The 17,438-nt window shown below is 40.2% G+C and overlaps 2 protein-coding genes across 2 annotated transcripts; both read right to left on the bottom strand.

Moving 5' to 3' along the window:
* Positions 1-7,226: 7,226 nt before the first annotated feature.
* LOC138633619 (inactive all-trans-retinol 13,14-reductase) lies at positions 7,227-11,930 on the bottom strand. The gene is made up of 11 exons (XM_069719964.1): positions 11,774-11,930; positions 10,490-10,672; positions 10,158-10,399; positions 9,874-10,069; positions 9,176-9,373; positions 8,955-9,074; positions 8,713-8,851; positions 8,226-8,335; positions 7,926-8,092; positions 7,570-7,729; positions 7,227-7,396 (listed from the first exon to the last, which is right to left on the bottom strand). The coding sequence occupies exons 1-11, from the start codon at positions 11,928-11,930 to the stop codon at positions 7,227-7,229; spliced, it is 1,842 nt and encodes a 613-aa protein (XP_069576065.1).
* Positions 11,931-14,657: 2,727 nt separating this feature from the next.
* gngt2b (guanine nucleotide binding protein (G protein), gamma transducing activity polypeptide 2b) lies at positions 14,658-15,055 on the bottom strand. The gene is made up of 2 exons (XM_069719973.1): positions 14,972-15,055; positions 14,658-14,786 (listed from the first exon to the last, which is right to left on the bottom strand). The coding sequence occupies exons 1-2, from the start codon at positions 15,053-15,055 to the stop codon at positions 14,658-14,660; spliced, it is 213 nt and encodes a 70-aa protein (XP_069576074.1).
* Between the last annotated feature and the right edge of the window lie 2,383 nt (positions 15,056-17,438).

Here is a 17,438-nt window from a genome sequence, read left to right as displayed (position 1 = left end):
AAAACAAGACATCTGAGATTTTCACCTTGCTCTCTGGGAAATTGTGACAGGTATTTTTTTTTTATATATACTCTGTTTTATAGTGTCACTATTGAAAATAATTATTGACAGCTGTGTCACATCTGTTCTCTGGTTTTATTCTGTTGTAGGGGCTCTTTAGAAAACCAGTGGACGAAATGAATGTCTGAAGGCAGGAAAAAGACAGGAGAGAATGCACAATTAGGCCATCTAATGCAGAAAAGTAAGAAAACTTAATATGCCAAATATGTGTGTGACTACCGGCTCGGATTGACGGCTTACGTTGCAGGAAAAAATTACAGGCCAGAAGGCAAAAAGGTGGAGTCTCTCCTTGTGGTCCCAGTGAAGTCTTTGTCTGTGGTGCAGCATTTTCACTGGGGAAGCTTAATCACACTCAGCCTGTTGGGAGACCAAACATATGAGTTCAGTGAGGATGAATCATGATCCAGAATATCTCATCAAAAAACAGCAATCTGCAGCCTTTCTTCATTCATTAGCTGTGGTCTAAACTAATCCTGCCTGAGTGCTGAAGTAAAAACATGTAGGTACGACCCTTCTGGGATCATCATGCTGTGAGGCCTTGCCCTCAGACGTGGGGCCAGTGAGCAGAGGTCAGAGGAAACAGACCTCCCCCTCCTCCCACACACACACACACACACACACACACACACACACACACACACACACACACACACACACACACACACACACACACACACACACACACACACACACACACACACACACACACACCCATGGGAGGGCAAAACCTACCCTTCACAGCAGATCAGGACTGAGGAATTAGTGTCAGTCAGCTGGAGACCTAGATGCAGGCGCAACAGATGACATCCTGAACCACAGAAAAGTAGCATCGGCAGATTGTGTTGTGGTATGTTTTTGTTTGTGATTCCTTTGACCACAAAACCAGCCATGAGTATCAATATCAGAATTGCAAGCCTCTTATAGTCCACAAAGGAATTGAGCATGCCACCTTCTGGCCAAATGTTACTCATATCTGTGTTAAGTGGGAAGGTAAACATTTGGTGTGTGTGAAGATCAAGACCTGACCATGTCTCAGCAAACTGTTAACACTCTGCAAAAGGCGGAAAGGGTGTGTGGTGAAAGTGCGCTTTAGAAACGTAAGCCTTCTTCTTTTCAGTTGAGGCAATAAACCTCATCGGGTCAAGTTTATTTTACGTAACCCAAATTCACATTTTGCCCCTTGGGGTCGTACAGCCTGCGCAGCATTTAGCACTTTCTATATTTGATTTAGAAAAGGAAAAAGGTCACATAGAAACTGCAGTATACTTTTATGCATCGTAACCATGTGTTGAGGAGTCCTCTCCTCATGAGGGTTTGGCTGGGATCACACCCACAGAAGAGTCCCCTCTAGTGAATACCGTCTCCAGCATTAGGCTCACCCCAACTTCTCAAGCTGAATCACCATGTAAACACAAGGCAGAAAGAGGCAGGGATGACAAATGCAGATGCATTAGGATGGTGAGGGTGGAGGGAGGTGGGATGAGGTGAGGGGAGGTGAGGGGAGGGGAGGAACTAAACTGTGAAACCTGAGACTCTGGATCACTTCTGAAGCATCCGCTTGGAAGGAGGAGCTGCAATCTCAGTGCAGATGGGTGTGAAGAAACAAAGAGATTCAACCACATTAAAGATGGCACAAATCCTATGTAATATTGTCATCTAATATTAACATGTTTGAATTCCTGTCTTCAACCTGACAGCCATTTAATATTGTTAACACTGGATTAAAGCCAGAGATTCTTAACCTCAGTGCAGCTCAAAACTACAGTACGCTTGGAGTGTGACTTTGTGGTTTGGCAGGAGGTGATTACTTTTGTTTCCCTCTCATTCACTCCGTTGCAATGCTTCAAAGAAATGGGCAGAAATCCTGCCATTTTTGGATTAAAGATTACCTGGATATCAAAGGTCATTTGTTTGTTAATGCTAAGTGCAGAAATGGACGTGTGTAATCATCATAAAAAATTGTTCCTCTTGATTGGGCGAATACTCTGTACTGCTTTACCAAAGTTAACTCCAAATGTTTTCCTTTCTCTGGGCCTCTCTATTCCTGCCTCTTGTCTTTCTCTCTCTCACTCTCCAGCGTGCAACATAATTTACAATTAAATCTGCAGAGCAGCCTTGCAGGAAATATTACAAACAGCTGTAAAGGGAAAGAAGAAGCCGACCAAGATCAATTCCTTGCACCTAGTTCAGATGGTAGGTTGAGAAGGAGATTGCAAATCCACAGGTTGGATGCGTGTATGGTGCAAAGGTAAGATTAGCCACCTTAGATTTTGATGTCTCCGCCAAGTGGCAACCAACAGTGACGTCACCCGTTGGTTTGTGAACGGCCGTTATGAGGCGTCGAGCTCGTATTTTGCCCGGCGCCATTTTGCCAGCTCAGAGCCGGAAGTGACAATTATTGGACGAGCTGGGGGGCAGCGAGCGGTGGATCTGACTGGAAACCTGGCGATACTACGTCCCGCCCACCGACAGCATAAAACCTGACTGCAACACAGGCCTGTCAATCAAACAGACACGCCCCCAAAAACACAACTTTTTTAGGCTTATTTATTTTAGATGGATCGCCAGAAAACTAATTTTTCAGACCCGGGAAGCTACGTCCACTTTTATATAAAGTCAATGGTCTCCGCGCTGGAAATAATCTTGGACAGAGCAGTTATGTTTTTGGGTTGTCCGTACATACAACAACAATCAATAATCAAAGTAGATAGCAGTTGTTTTCTGACTAATCAAGTAATTCTCAACCTTTAGATGAACCAGTGACATGACTGATTAAGGTTTATGGTCTGGAATGCAGAACAAACTTAAACACTATGTAAATCTGTTGCACTAAGTTTTGCAGACATGTGGACTAGTTGTGTTTCAGATTGAAGGAAGAGTTTGAAAGGGAATCGGAGAGGCTGCCATTTTCCTTGGATTTTCCATCTTGTTAAACAGAAAGTTGGCCTGAAGCAGCAGCCTTTCTCCGACATCAGAGACGAGGTCTTTGAGGTCTGGGATATGTGCAGAGCAGCAAAACAGCCACAGTATGAGTTGGTTCAGTCAAAAGAAACAGACGTGAAGAAACACATTTTTCCTCTAGGTGTAAATTTGAAGTTGTACATTAAATTCAAAGTTGGTGTGAACATTTTAATCTATCAGTAGCATCAAAAATTACTAGAACATGGTAGGAGGGACCTTTAAATCGTCTGGTGTTGTTTTTTTTTTCTATCATCTGCTCATATGCCTTTAAGACCAGTCTGATCCTGGGTGCTATCTTCAGACCGGGTCTTCCTCTCATCTGGGTCGTCTGAAACTTTCTTATGAGAGCCTTCAGATTGGTAGCAGCTGTGGCTGTTGGCTGGGTTCAAGCTGTGGGAGGCTGCGGCCGGCCAGCGGGGAGGAGCTTCAACATCTGGAAAAGAAGGAAAGCTGGCTGAGGCGGAGTGTCGAGAGCCCAGCAACACGAATACTCGCTGAGCCAATCCTGCTGCTCCAGTGTTTGCGAGTTCATGTTTGCTTTATGTAAATGAAATGTTTTAAGGTGTCGTTGTTGTTGGGTGAGCATTGAACTACAGTGTCTGTCACATTCATTAAATCCAGTGGTGTTCATATGCAGAGTAGAGAAGGGAAGACAGAGTAGCCGAGACAGTGGAAAGAGTGGAGTGCTTTTGTTAAAATTTGACCCCTGGGCCTCTCCCGATCTGAGAGCATGCCTAAACATGTGGGAGCCGCCTGCAAGAGGAAAAAAGAGGAAGGGGGTTGAGGTAGTGCTGGTCAACGAGAGCTTTGATTTCTCCTCAGATCTACCCATTTTAGCTCACATGAGTTGCTTTGCCATTGAGACTATGGAAGTCTTTTTTTAGTGAAAATAGAGGTCAGGTCTCCTCTTGAGTTCCTGCTCTCTGTACGTACTCTGCAATTAAAGTGCAAGACATTTTTGTTTTTGCAAAGTTGAAAGTTTAACTGTTCAAAATGGTCTACAAATGTAAAAACTGGCAAACTAAACGTAGTCATGGTTTCATAGTTTTTTTCAAGGGTAAATTATTCCAATTCCATGCACCACAGAACCCAAAAGAGAGGAATCTATATTGGTATAAAAAAAAACACAAAAACTATGCTACCTCTAATATCAGGGCATAAATCCCCTATAATCCTATATATGATATTTGAGAGGAGTGTGGACAACAGTAAAATAAATGCTATATAGATCAATAATAAGCTCTGAAAGAGGAAAACTTTTAAACTACCAGGTTGTAAAAGAAATTAATTCGGCCACTACCTTGTGTTTTTTCCCCATAATTCATGAGGATATTCCTCCCGTGGGCAGTTTGACCTCTTATCTTCTTGAAAAGCACCACATGGAATCCAGACCAAAATCCAGTACTTGTAATAACATATACTACTCTGTACAAACAGTTATTCCATATTTAAAATAGCAGAATAGATGGCTGATATTTCTCAGTTTTAGAGTCAGTGATAAATATTTGTTTACGTCAACCTCTTATCCTGCGAGACATTAACAGATTTAAACTTCAACACTTACACTTTTTAAAGTATTCCCTCTTACCAAGCAACTTATTCTTTCAACATCAATATGATGCCATATAAAAAAAAAATGAAGTTAGTTGATTGATATTAAGTTTAAAAAGTTTAAGAATGCACCGTCATGAGCAGCTTTGTGAAGCTGAGACCTTTTATACTGACCTCAGCATGCTAACATGGTGACGTGACACTGCGACGGTAGCATGTTAATGTTTATAATATTTATAAACATTAAATATTTATTTATAATAAGGTTTATTTTGGTATGACATCAGTCCATCATTGGGAATGTAATAATTAGAAATAACTCTAAAAAAAACAACAACAACAACACATAGATCAATTTCTAAATTATGACAATCATTTGTTTCTGCATTATGTTTTGTAAAAAAAGGTTTTATATTGGACTACTGTACTTATATATCGGTAGCAGTATATGTGTGATAGGCCAATCAGCTCCAATGCTAACTAATAGACACTAAACACAAAGTACAGTGAACGTTGTGGGAATATCAGTTTTGCAAGTATCAAGTCAAAAGTGAATTATTGGACAAAATGACCATCTGATGGTGGTGCTAAATGAAAAAAAAAAAACTTAAGTTGTAAAGGAGACATGAATCAGCAAATTTTAGGGCAGACCAGCCGATAATTGTTGACATTAAAAACAAAAACATTGACTAGAGTTAAAGTCAGGGAGTCATTTGGGTCAGTAAGCTTCATCCTCTATACCCTGTGCAATCCATCCAGTAGTTGTTGAGTTATATTTCAGCCTGGACCAAATTAGTGGGCAGACCGACCAACCGACAGACTGACTCGTGGAGCCACGTCATTGTAGGAAAAAAAAAAAAAAAAAAAAAAAAGGACGGGTCAAACTGATCCCTGAACTCAAAAGGTGGCTAAACTGAGTTTAGGTGGGTCTGTTTGTGAGTCAGACAGAGCACAGCAGAGGAAAGTAAGAGGTACTGTCACGTTTATTTCTGGTGAAGTTGTGCACTTTATCGTGCCATGGTAATTATATGTTTATGGTCTACTGAACTCCCAACCAGGCAAAGTCAGTACAATTAACTCCTCCCTGCCATTTTTCTTCTCATTTCTTGAATTTAAGTTTTAGCCTTTTTTTTAAAATTCTAAACCATTGAGAGAAAGGTGGTGACACTAGCAGCTTGTCCATGAGAGCTGTAGCTGCTGCGGTGAGAGCTTTCCCCGGGTTTGTACAGCAGAGGGATGGAGGAGCGAGAGAGGTACTGGCATCCCACCTCTTGTCTGGACAGAGAGGGCATTCATCTCCTCAGATCCCCCCGGTCGTCTCCTGCAGAGCACAGTTTGTCAGCTAAACTGCCCACTATTTACTGAGGAAATGTTCACTTAGCACAGGAAGTCTGAGGTTTCCCCCCGTACATTTGATTTCAGCTGTAAACCAAACAACACTGGGGTTATAAATCAGGTCAGAACAACATAGGTGGGAACTAAACCCAGAGGGGTTTATAATCTCGGTTCACCTGTAAGAGATATTTCAATTACTCGTAAATGTGGTCGCCCATTTCACCTGCTGCTATTCTATAATTATTATTGATAGAGTCATTATTTTACATTAACATTATTATTTAACAGTATTTTACCATTTCTTTCTTTTTTCTATCAAGTTTATTGAGCATGTAGGAAAAATTTAAACATGCATTTTTTTTATAATGCAAAAGCAAAAAGATACATCTTATGTCAAGAAAAACAAATCTGTACATCACAAGAGGCATTAGAAAATCTGAAAATTGTAGTGGTGATTTAACATAATGTCTTAGTTTTAGATTAAGTTGAGGGGAAACAAACATGATACAGTAGTTAAAGATGATGTAGAGATCACAATAATTACAATAACATTTAAAACCAAGCAGCAAATATGATTATAAAAACTAATACTTAATCATTGTGTGTACACAATCTAATAAGAATATATATATATATGTATGTATATATACACACATAATATTAAAATAATGGGGGTTACAGTGGGTAGTACAGTGACCACTTTGTGGTTTTCTGCAGCTTCCTTCTTGAGAACAACCTGTAAAACAAATATCAGCTCAAATACTGCGATATTCCAAGTTTTTACATTTTGCAAAATCCATTTGAATGTTAAGACTCGTTTATAAAAGTCCTGTTAAAACTCAACAACCAAAATCATCTACAGGCTTTACCTGCATCCCCAGTGCTCCATGCCAACTCCTGAGCATATTTCCATGTTAAGATAATTCCTGACGAACCCAGTCCAAAAAAAACAAAGCCAAAATAATTGAAAACTTCTAAATTTGTGACTAAAGTCATTCGTACTAAGGGTGACAAAAAAGTGATGCAAAAATACAAACATTTTATGAACCAGCCGTCTTTGTCCTTCATTTTGCTAGCTTAGGACTTGTATTTTTCATTGCAGCTGAATTCTTTCCTTTCAGTACAAACAGGAGATCACACCCATTCCCTGTGCCTTACGGACATTTATATATATCTATAGACTTTATGAGGTAATATCTGAGTAGAATTAGAACACAGTGGTGAGTGGTGTTCCCTCAAGGTTCCCACAATAAAGAAGAGTCCTGCTGCACCGTGTTGGAGCAGTTTCACCATTAGCCTGCAGGGGAAGTAGAGCGCTCTCACTGCAGTTTCTTCTTAGCCAGCTGGGCCAGCTCTCTGGCTTTCCTCCTCTTCAGCTTCTTCTTGAGGAGGAGCAGGTCGATGTAGACGATGTGACCCAACACAGTGGAGGCGCAGAGGAGTCCACCGTGTAGCGCTCCTGCGATCCCACAGCTGAACACATCTTGGCCTGACACACAAAGACACACACACAACCAAGTTTAGATGGAAATCCTTCTGAGCCTCCTTCTAGATCAGGATTTTATTTTGTTGCCGTTCTGTTTTTCAAGTGTGAATTAATCTAAGGGATTGCGATGCCAGTGGTAGATTTTTAACCTCAAATCCTCTGGCAAATTTTCATACCTGTGATGTAGAGGTTCTTGATGGGGGTGTTGCACCTGTTCCGGGCCACAGCCTCGGCATGGAAACGGTCCAGGTTGTGCTCGGCGGAGTACATGGCTCCACGCTGAGCGCCCAGGTAGTGCATGTTGGTCAGTGGGGTCGCAACATCCTGGAAAACCAACTGAAAAACAAGTTGTACAGATGTCACAAAGCAGGCGATGTCAAACAACAAGCAAAACGAACAACTTTTTTTTTTTTTTTTTTTTTTTACGTTATAGAGGTAATATTTTTGGATACTTTTGTGCGTCAAAGACAAAAGAATCACAGTTAAACATGCGTGTATATGTGAATGTATGACAGGAAATGACAAATCCTACCTTGTCTTTGATTTTGGGGAATATAGTGCAGGCCCAGTCGAAGATGTTCTTAGCAAATCTCATTTTGTAGTTGTGGTATTCATCACCTCTTTTGCGCACAGTAGTGTCCTTCCATTCCTCGAACCATTCATAGTTAACCATGGTCAGGATGGTCATACAACATTTTCCTGTGAAAACGAGACACAAACTTTCTGGTCATTTATGACAGATCATGTAAAATACTCAAAGATAAGATAATATTCGTGTAGTTTATTTAGTTTCAAGCCTTTAAACTGTAGAAAACGTTGTGTTTGTGCGTACCAGGATGTCTGATTTTGGCTTCAGGGTCTTTGGAAGATGGGACGGTGATGAACATCATGGGGATGTTATCAGGTGCTTCCTCTTTGCTCAATGCAAAAAAGTCCTCCATCCTGAAAAATGATCCCAAAAAAAATCCATCAAGTTTTATCATCAATGTGGCCAACTACACAAGAATCAGTCCTGGAGCTGAAACCGGACTGATCCTTTACTCCATCTAGCGGAAAAGAAAGGAACTCTGTCTTGGTTAACTATGAAAATGTAGCATCGTGTACATTACGTTTCTTTTTGTAATGTTTTCTGTAAATCTTCAGGTACTCGGTGTTTCTCTAATTAAATAGGAAATGGACCTACAAAAAAATGTGGTGGCAGGCTTACACTTAAGAGTTATTTTTTTTCCTGTATTGCTTCTTCTTATACAATAGCACCCCTTTGTGGTTGCTCAATGCGACCTCTGTGCTCTGTGTAAGCAGCGCTCCTGCACACTTACGACTTGTCCATGTCATTGTTCTTGAACAGCCAGAAGTTTGTGGACACAAGGCCTAATTCTTCTTCAGTTCCATCGAAGCCGGAGAAGACCAGGAATGATCCTCTGCCATGTTTCATCATGTTCAGCCTTTCCTGAACGTCTATAATATGGGAGAAGTTCATGATCACCTTGAAACGTTTTCACTCGTGTCATAATGAAATATCTATGAGAAGCTTTACTTGAGAATCAGTCGGGTTGCTCACCGTGTTTGACTCGAATCTCGGGGGGGAGAAGTTTCTGGAAGGTGGTGAAGATGCCACAGTTTGAAACGACTACAGGTGCATGAACCTCCACTTCCTCTTGACCTTTCCTCACCTTCACACCTGTCATGCAGAACAGAAAAAAAAAAAGCCTTGAATCTGTCTTTACTTGACCACATGTTGGCCTTTTAACAGGTGAGAAATGAGCTGAATTCAGTTCTCACCATAGGCTGCTCCCTTTTCATTCACCAGGATCCCAGAGACGGAAGCTCTGACCAGGCAGTTCCCTCCATACCTTTGAATGGTGCGGATGATGTGGAAAGCGATCTCACTGGCGCCTCCCCTTGGGTAGTAGGCACCGCGTTTGTAGTGATGAACCAGGAGGGCATTGATCAGAATGCTGGAGTCCTTTGGAGGCACACCTAAATGTACGCAGAGTAAAGGTTTAATGACTGTACTGTTATATTGCATCAACTCATATTGCATACAGTAACTTATCAGACTTATGTCTGAGCTTGTAATCAGTAATGTTGTGTTGGGTTGTGTTCCTGGATAACATATGTACAGCCTGGTATCACATCATAATCCATCAGTTCATTAAGAAGATACCATTAGTTAATGGTTAAGTAATCATTTAGTTTATGTTCATTAAGGTATCAATTTGTGTCTTATTTAATAGTTATTAAGGGTGCTATTGGCATTAGTAATTGCAGTAATATGCATTAACTACCAGTTAATAACAGTTAGTTTAGCATTAGAGGGTGTTTATAAGCGGGATTTAACCTCATAGTCATAGTTTCATTTCAAATCCAACTTGTTGAAGGACAAGTACAAAACAATGGTGTCACTCTCTTGCTTTCCGTCTGCATTGTATTGAAGGTGAAGCCTGTTTTCCGCTTCAGTAATCCTCCTGAGTACCTACCATAGAATAGGTAAGCGAAGATGACCTGGAGATCCTTGTTGCTAGTCAGGGTGTTCACCAGCTCTGTTGCACATGTGCCAGAGAGGCGGAAGACCGAGGAGACGAGGTCCGCAATGCCGGACTTCAGCAGGAACAAGGACACCCACTGTGGGATCAGCTTCAGGGATGCCAGATAGTGGGTCTTCTTAGCTGAGACCTGTGTGACACCAGGGGAAGTTTGGAAGGGTTTTAAATTCATAGTTTAAGATTTGGACATATCATCTTAAATATGTATCAAACAGTACCTTCATGATATTGAAGAACGTCTCGATGGCTTCGGTGTCATCAGGGAACTGCTTCATGAGGTGGGCTTTCATCTCAGTTTTACCAGAGAAGATGGTGTACTCCCGTTTCTCCCGGCCCAGGCCGATCTGGATGGTGTCGAAGTGTTGATGGAGCTCCTGAAACTCCAGCTGGCCCTCAGAGATCTGGTCAAAGGCGATGCGTAACAGACTGTTCTCATGGACCTGACCGATGTAGTGAAGCCCTGGAGACAAAAGAGCGGCAAACAGAAAGTGATCATACTGCTCCTTAAAATGGAGAACGTGAACGGTGTCGGTCACAGAAGTCGTCTTACCAACATCAAACTCGAAGCCTTTCTCGATGTACGTGTGGCAGCAGCCTCCGGCCTGGTCATGCTGTTCCAGCACCAGCACTTTTTTCCCTGCTTTGGCCAGCGTGGCTCCAGCTGTCAGCCCTCCGATACCACTGCCGATGACGATGACGTCCAGGTTCTTGGGCACTTTGTCGACACTGAAACCTGCACAGAAACACGCAGAACTGATGTTAAACACAGTAAAGTGCATTCTAGTTCAGTGACCATAAAGATGCGTTGTAAATGTCATCGTGATCCAGTGAGACATCTGAGAACATCCAAATGTGTTGCATAATTGCATTATATGATACAGTATGAAGGTTGCACTGCACACCTTTCCTGTCATACACACGGAGGTCATGATTGTAGCTGTGTTCTCCTGTTGGCAATAAACCTCATGAATTTCAACAACACTATTTACAAGATGAAATACAGCTAAACCATAATGACATTTTATTTTTCAGTGGATCTTTTTCAAAGCGTCCATTTTGATCCATTGAGTTCATTGGATTTATTGTAGTCATGTGGGCTTACTGGGACATATGAACTGAATGGATGAGACTGTAAACGTATTATGGATTTCTATACTTTTTGCAGTAAAGGGGTGAGAACATGCAAAATAAAGTGAAACAATTAAATTACGGGTGACCTGATGGCCAAATGTTTAGGCTGCATGCTACATGGGCTACTTTGCCCTTAACAGAGTCTCCTGTCTGACTCCTGATCTTTACTGCACGTCACTCCTCCTCACTTGTTCTGTCTATCTCTACTATGCACTATTAAATATAGGCTAATGTGCAATAAAAATGTAAAGGAGAAAAAAAAACCCACTACAATAGATAATTGACAATTATGACATAGTGATTATTATTAGTTTGGTCATTTTGTCTTGTCTTGTTCGCTTTAGTGGTTCTTTTCTGCTTTATAAATATAGAAAACGTATCTGCGTGTGCAGATTGGACAATATAGAACTGTATTTGTTATATGGAATAAAAAGAAATACAAGTTTTTCTAATCTGAAAGAAAGTTTAGCTTTCAGATTATATATTACATATTTAAGTGCACATTCTCCCTGGTGAGGATGAGTTGCAGTTGTTCCAAGTCACACCATAACTTTGTAATATGATATCATAATTGTTGAATTTATTGTATCCTGTTAGATGATACAAAACTCGCAAAGCTTAGCTGATTTTTTTTTTTTTCATCATAATACTGCAAATTCATCCCGATGTTTCGTGCAAACATTTTCATCTGCGATCACTTTACCTTGCTTGATGACTTTGTCACGCTTCTTCTGGTCAAACTCCCGAGGACCGGGGGGTCTCACCGACTCCAGGGAGAAAGGGCTCGGTTTCCCAAACAGGTACCAGTACGTGCCGCCGGCCCATACGACCAACCACACTAAGAAAATCAAGAGCCACATCTCGGCGACAATGAAATCACAGTTTCTGGATTCAGCGTCGGCCTGCAGCAGACGGTTCACAGCAGCTTTATTACGGGTTTTGTTTTGAACGCTGGTCCTTTCATTAAACGCCTTTTATGATGTTGTACCAAAGGTCTGGAGGAGGGGGGGCCGGAGTATGATATGTAACACCATTCCTGTTGTGAGAAGCAATAAAGATAAAGTGGTATAAGACCCATTATTTTGTGATGACAGTGCAAATATTACAATATCAACATTTAGACAAAGGATAATTGCTTATCCATCATTTCATGTTGCGTAAACTCCACTTTTTTACAAATATAAACTGCGTTAGGATTCTGCAGAATATTAAAAAGGTCCAAAGCCTGTTCAGCAAGTTACAACACTTCTGATTGTAGCTTAAAGGTAACAACACATTTGATTGTGTGTAGTATATTCAGTCTTTCCAAAGAGCTCACAGGAAACATAGATAGATAAGATGTATTCATAATTGCTCTTATCTAATAAGGCAATTAAGATAATACATAGATAATACAAATCATCTTAGACTTTATACGTATGCGGCCTAGTTTTATGTCTTTACAACAGTGTAGCTGAAAGAGATCTGTGGGTTTCAGCATTTCAGCACTGATAAGCACAGAGTTGGTGTCCATGGTGACTGAGTCATAGTCTTGGAAAGACATTTCATTGTGAAAAATAATTTTAATGACACTGAAAGTCGTCCTGCTGTGTCCACAGTGTGTAGTACTACCTGGAGAAGCATAGCAAACGTAAAACCACTGTCATGTGACCTTCGTGGTGGCATAGCTTACTCAACACACTGTCATTTCATGTAATGCATACGCGGACTTTGCACTCCGGCTACACACTAGTTCAGTCGACTTTAAACTGCAGCCACAGATAACACAAATCACGACAAAGCAACAAGCTGTTAAGTTGGTCTCGAGGAATCTCAAATTTAGGTAGCAGAAAATTTGAAACTGAACTTATGGTAGACTTTTTGACTTTTATACTGTAACAGAAAAGCACAGGTAAAAATACATCAAGATGGCACTGTTTAATGCTGGAGTCCTGGTGTGTCTGACTGGAGTACCTTACTACTGTCCCAACTGTTCCATCTGTGTTTGACAGCTCAGAGTAATGAATTTCCTGAATAATGTTCTCATAAAAAGTCATATTTAGCCAAACTCAGCATATTTCAATTTGCCCTTTTCCTCTTTTCCATTTTCATAGCACTTTGACTTGTCATAGGATGTAAAATATAGATGAAGCTATACTCCTAACACTAAGATAACATGAAATGTGTATACTAATACATCATTGATTCTTTTGTACTATAATAATAATATTATATATTAGGTCTGGGCGATATGGACCAAATCAAATATCACGATATGTTTCACCAAATGCGTCGATACCTATATTGCAGTGATATTGTTTGGATGACTACAGGTGCTTTCATAAAATATTTATATGATGAGATATTTGATAAATAATCATCAGTAATGTGGATATTATACATAAATGGGTAAAGGCAAATAATATAACAGTTTGGTAAGTTCAGAAAATGACCACTTTACTGTAATGCAGCCTTTAAAACCAGGAAAAGACAAAACGCATTCCATAACACCGTATTATTATAACTAAATTAAAAAAGAGGATATCTAGTCTCATCACAATTTTTTGAAAATATCAATATATTGTCCAGCCTTACTGTATATGTTGTGTTTTATAAATATAGACTAAATATATAACTTTTCAAAGTGGCAAATTACTTTAATTCAGATAACATTCACTGGTTTTCTCCACTTAACCTCAGTGAAATTTATTTAATTTCGATTACTCCAATTCATAAATAGGCAAATGATTATAATTTACCAGTTATACACATCCACTGTTATAATCACGATGTGTTGTGTTGTCGATGATTATTTTGTATTCGTAGAATCTCAGAAACATACAAATCTGTGCTCTGATTTGTGATTTCTGCAGCTTCAGCTTCTTCTTTATTCTTACTGAATATAGAAATTAAAACTGGACTCCTAAAAGCTACACCCACGAGCTACATGAGCTCATAGTTTCTGTTGCAAATGTCGAGCAAATGACGCTTATTTGTCGATGCCCGGATTGAAAACGACACTAATTGGATGGAGAGCTCAAAATGGAGGCTGGGATGAAGCGTGGATTAAGCTTAAAGACTTTGATACAGGAAACGGCTTGATGTCAACTGGCCTGTGTGACCGACTGTGCTGTAGCACAGAAATCCTATTACAAAATTAGACTAATCAGCCACCGCACAACTCCTGTGTCTTTTCCCCGCTTTGTGCAGCGATGCAGCCGAGCGCCATGTTAAGTCTGATTTACTGTCAGAGAAGTTGGACACTAATTGAGTTGTAGCCATTTAACATCAATTAATATGATAAAATGAAATGAAAGTGCATGAGTTCAATAAAAGTGAGATATGCTCATGTATATTTACACACACACAAAAAAAATCACAGCAGCCAGGCCAGGTCCAAGCTTTATACAGCTATTTGCATTTAATTACAAAGTGACAAAGAAACATTGTCCAATGCTCAGGTACATACAGTAATCCAGTCGGGGACGGGGTCTCCTGGTAGCAATACAATTACACGTCTTCTTTCTACTGCACATTTTTTATCCAAAAGACATCTGCAGGGATATCACAGCGGTGTAATCAATGACTTTTCCCTGGATGTCTTTGTGCTATGTTACTATGCAGCCTCCCTTGTCTCCTTTGTAGGGGTTCTTGTCATCTGGAACGCCCTTAATCAGCTGATCATTGGGTGACAGTTCCTCAACGAAAGCAATTGTCTCTGCGCAGTTTGCACTCACCTGGAGTTCAGAGGAAAGATGAAACAAATGCAAGCTCAGTAAAAGCATGGAAATATTTAAATATGCATGCTACAAATTCATTGCGCATTCATCTCCCCTATTTGTTTTCCACTTTGTTTTGATATATAAAAAAAAGGCTTTAGTAGCAAAACATTTCAGGTGATTTTGTTAATTTTGTTACTTACTGCTGTCCTTGGTGTGCTAACTTCCTTCTTCAACTGGTCCAGTTCCATTTTCAAGATTTCCTTATCTGACATATCCCGAGCCATCCTGGCTGTCAGAAGAGATCAAGGTCTTTGTTTTAAAAGATGTTAAATGTGGCAACAGATTCCTAAAAGTTTACTCTCGTGATTTTCTTGTCCAAGTGCCACTCTGTCGATTTTTTTTTTTACAATATTCTAATATTCATACTTTTCTTCAAATCCTCAGTTTTAAAAACACCCCAACCCTTGACAAATTAAACATTAGACCAGCAAAAAGAAATGTCTCAATCATCTCGTCTTTACCTGTTGAATGGCGGGATCCCCAACAATGAGAGAAATGTGTTGGCTCCTAAGAGCACATCGACTGTATGCCTCGCTGTGGTCCGGTCGCTTCCTCGCACTGACTGGTCTGCGGTGTCCCACTGCTCTTCATCCCAGCTGATCCCTGCTGCTGGCTTCTGGGCGAGGTCGGCACAGGATTGGACCAGATGTCACCAATCCCCGGTGATGAGATTAAGCAATCAGGAGCTATGACCCCTAACAGCAACGAGAACTCGGATCCTTAAAATCTGCGGACGACAGGGTGGAGAAAGTGAGACACTGAAATAGAAATGATGTACGTGCGCACATCGAATCATGTTACCAACTGCAAACTGTGGTACAAAAGATGGTGGGATCAACTTTAACTTCACTATTCATTAGTATTATATCAAAGCAAATGAAAGCACTTAAGTTAAAGTAGTAATCGTACTTTTACTTTGAAAATATATGACATTAATATCGTATGTACTCAGTGACAAAGGCCTCATCAGCATCACATCACAAGGCAGGAAGGAAGTCTTCTTCACTGGTTTGATTGTTTACTTTAATCTTGCATTTTATTAAATTAAATTAAATTGTATTTATATAGAGCCAAATAACAACAAAAGTCCTCTTACAGCATCTAACATAGTATACTAGACTCTGCCACACCAAACTCCTATAAAAAAATCAAAAAAAAAATCAGGTAAAATCAAAGAAAAAAATGATTGATGTAAAGTTACAACAGAATTTTATTTCCCACGAGAGAAAGTTTGGAAGGAAAAACTCTCTTTTAACAGGAAGAAAACCAGGTTTAGAAGTGGGAGACAGAAGAGTAAGTTTCTCAATCTTTAACATCGTTCTAATCAACACAGAGTGAGAATGCAGACATTTATAAAAAAAAAATTTTTATTTGATTTTATTCACTTTATTAATCCCCGAGGGGAAATTTCTTCACTACAGCAGGGGGGCTCTCAGGGGGGAGATGCTGCATCAGGCTGCCACTAGCGCGGCGCCAGGTAACCTGACCTGAGGTGCATGTTTTTGGATGATGGGAGGAAGCCGGAGAACCCGGAGAGAACCCGCGCAAGCACAGAGAGAACATGCAAACTCTGCACAGAAAGGCCCAGGACCGGATTCGAACCCGGAACCTTTTTGCTGTGAGGCGACAGCGCTAACTACTGCACCCAAATGCAGGCCTGGCGCTCATATTTTTTGTTGAAAGTGTGGCTGCATTTTTCTCTCTTTCCATCTTTATTCCTGCTAATAAACAGGATGTGGTAAAGACGTTTTCACCCGATACTGAACGTGATTTCTTTCAGGGCAGTGTGCAGCTTTTTGTCAGCTGAAAACAGGCTGAGACTCAATCTCCTGGAGCAGAAGTTTCTTACTTCCTCTACTCTACGCCCATCACCTCCAACTGACATTTCATCTGAGACATGACCAGCTACTGATCCTTAACTAAACCTTCAGCAAGGAGTCACAATAAGCCATTTTCAGTATCTGGGTTAGTCTCATCCACTCAAGATTAACTCCAGAGACGTCACTGTGGATTAACAGCGGTGTGGAGACGCTCCTTATCAATATGAAGACCTGCCGTGTCACTGACCACCTGATGGAAAGCTCCCCTTCCTCTTTTCTGTTTTAGTTCCACTTTGAATTCCCTGTTTCAACAATTAAAGGTAGTGATCTTATTGTCATTATAAACGGGGAGGATTTTTTTTTTTTTTTTTTTTTTTTTTATGATATTTTGAAGTTAACATCACATTTGTCAAGCTAAAATGCTAAATACACCCTGTTAAATGGTAGTATGAAATTATTCATGCCTGAACAACAACATGAGGACCAACATTTTTCGGCAATAATGCATGAAAAATAATATTTGCTGTGGGTGTGGGAAAACGAAATATTTAAATATTGTTTTGGTGTAGTGTGAGAATCTTGGCAGTATTTCCAAACAGCTGGGTTGATGGACATATTTTTTGATCATATTTTAGACGACATGCTATAGTATGACTTTTTGATCATATTTTGGACGACATGCTATAGTATGACTTTTTGATCATATTTTGGACGACATGCTATAGTATGACTTTTTGATCATATTTTAGACGACATGCTATAGTATGACTTTTTGATCATATTTTAG

This window comes from Brachyistius frenatus, unplaced genomic scaffold, assembly GCF_029030835.1.
Source record: "Brachyistius frenatus isolate BFR_SWC_R1_liver_20210118 unplaced genomic scaffold, ASM2903083v1 Contig_228, whole genome shotgun sequence".
Taxonomy (NCBI): domain Eukaryota; kingdom Metazoa; phylum Chordata; class Actinopteri; family Embiotocidae; genus Brachyistius; species Brachyistius frenatus.
The sequence above is the reverse complement of the archived record's forward strand: the minus strand, read 5'-3'. Positions and strand labels throughout refer to the sequence as shown.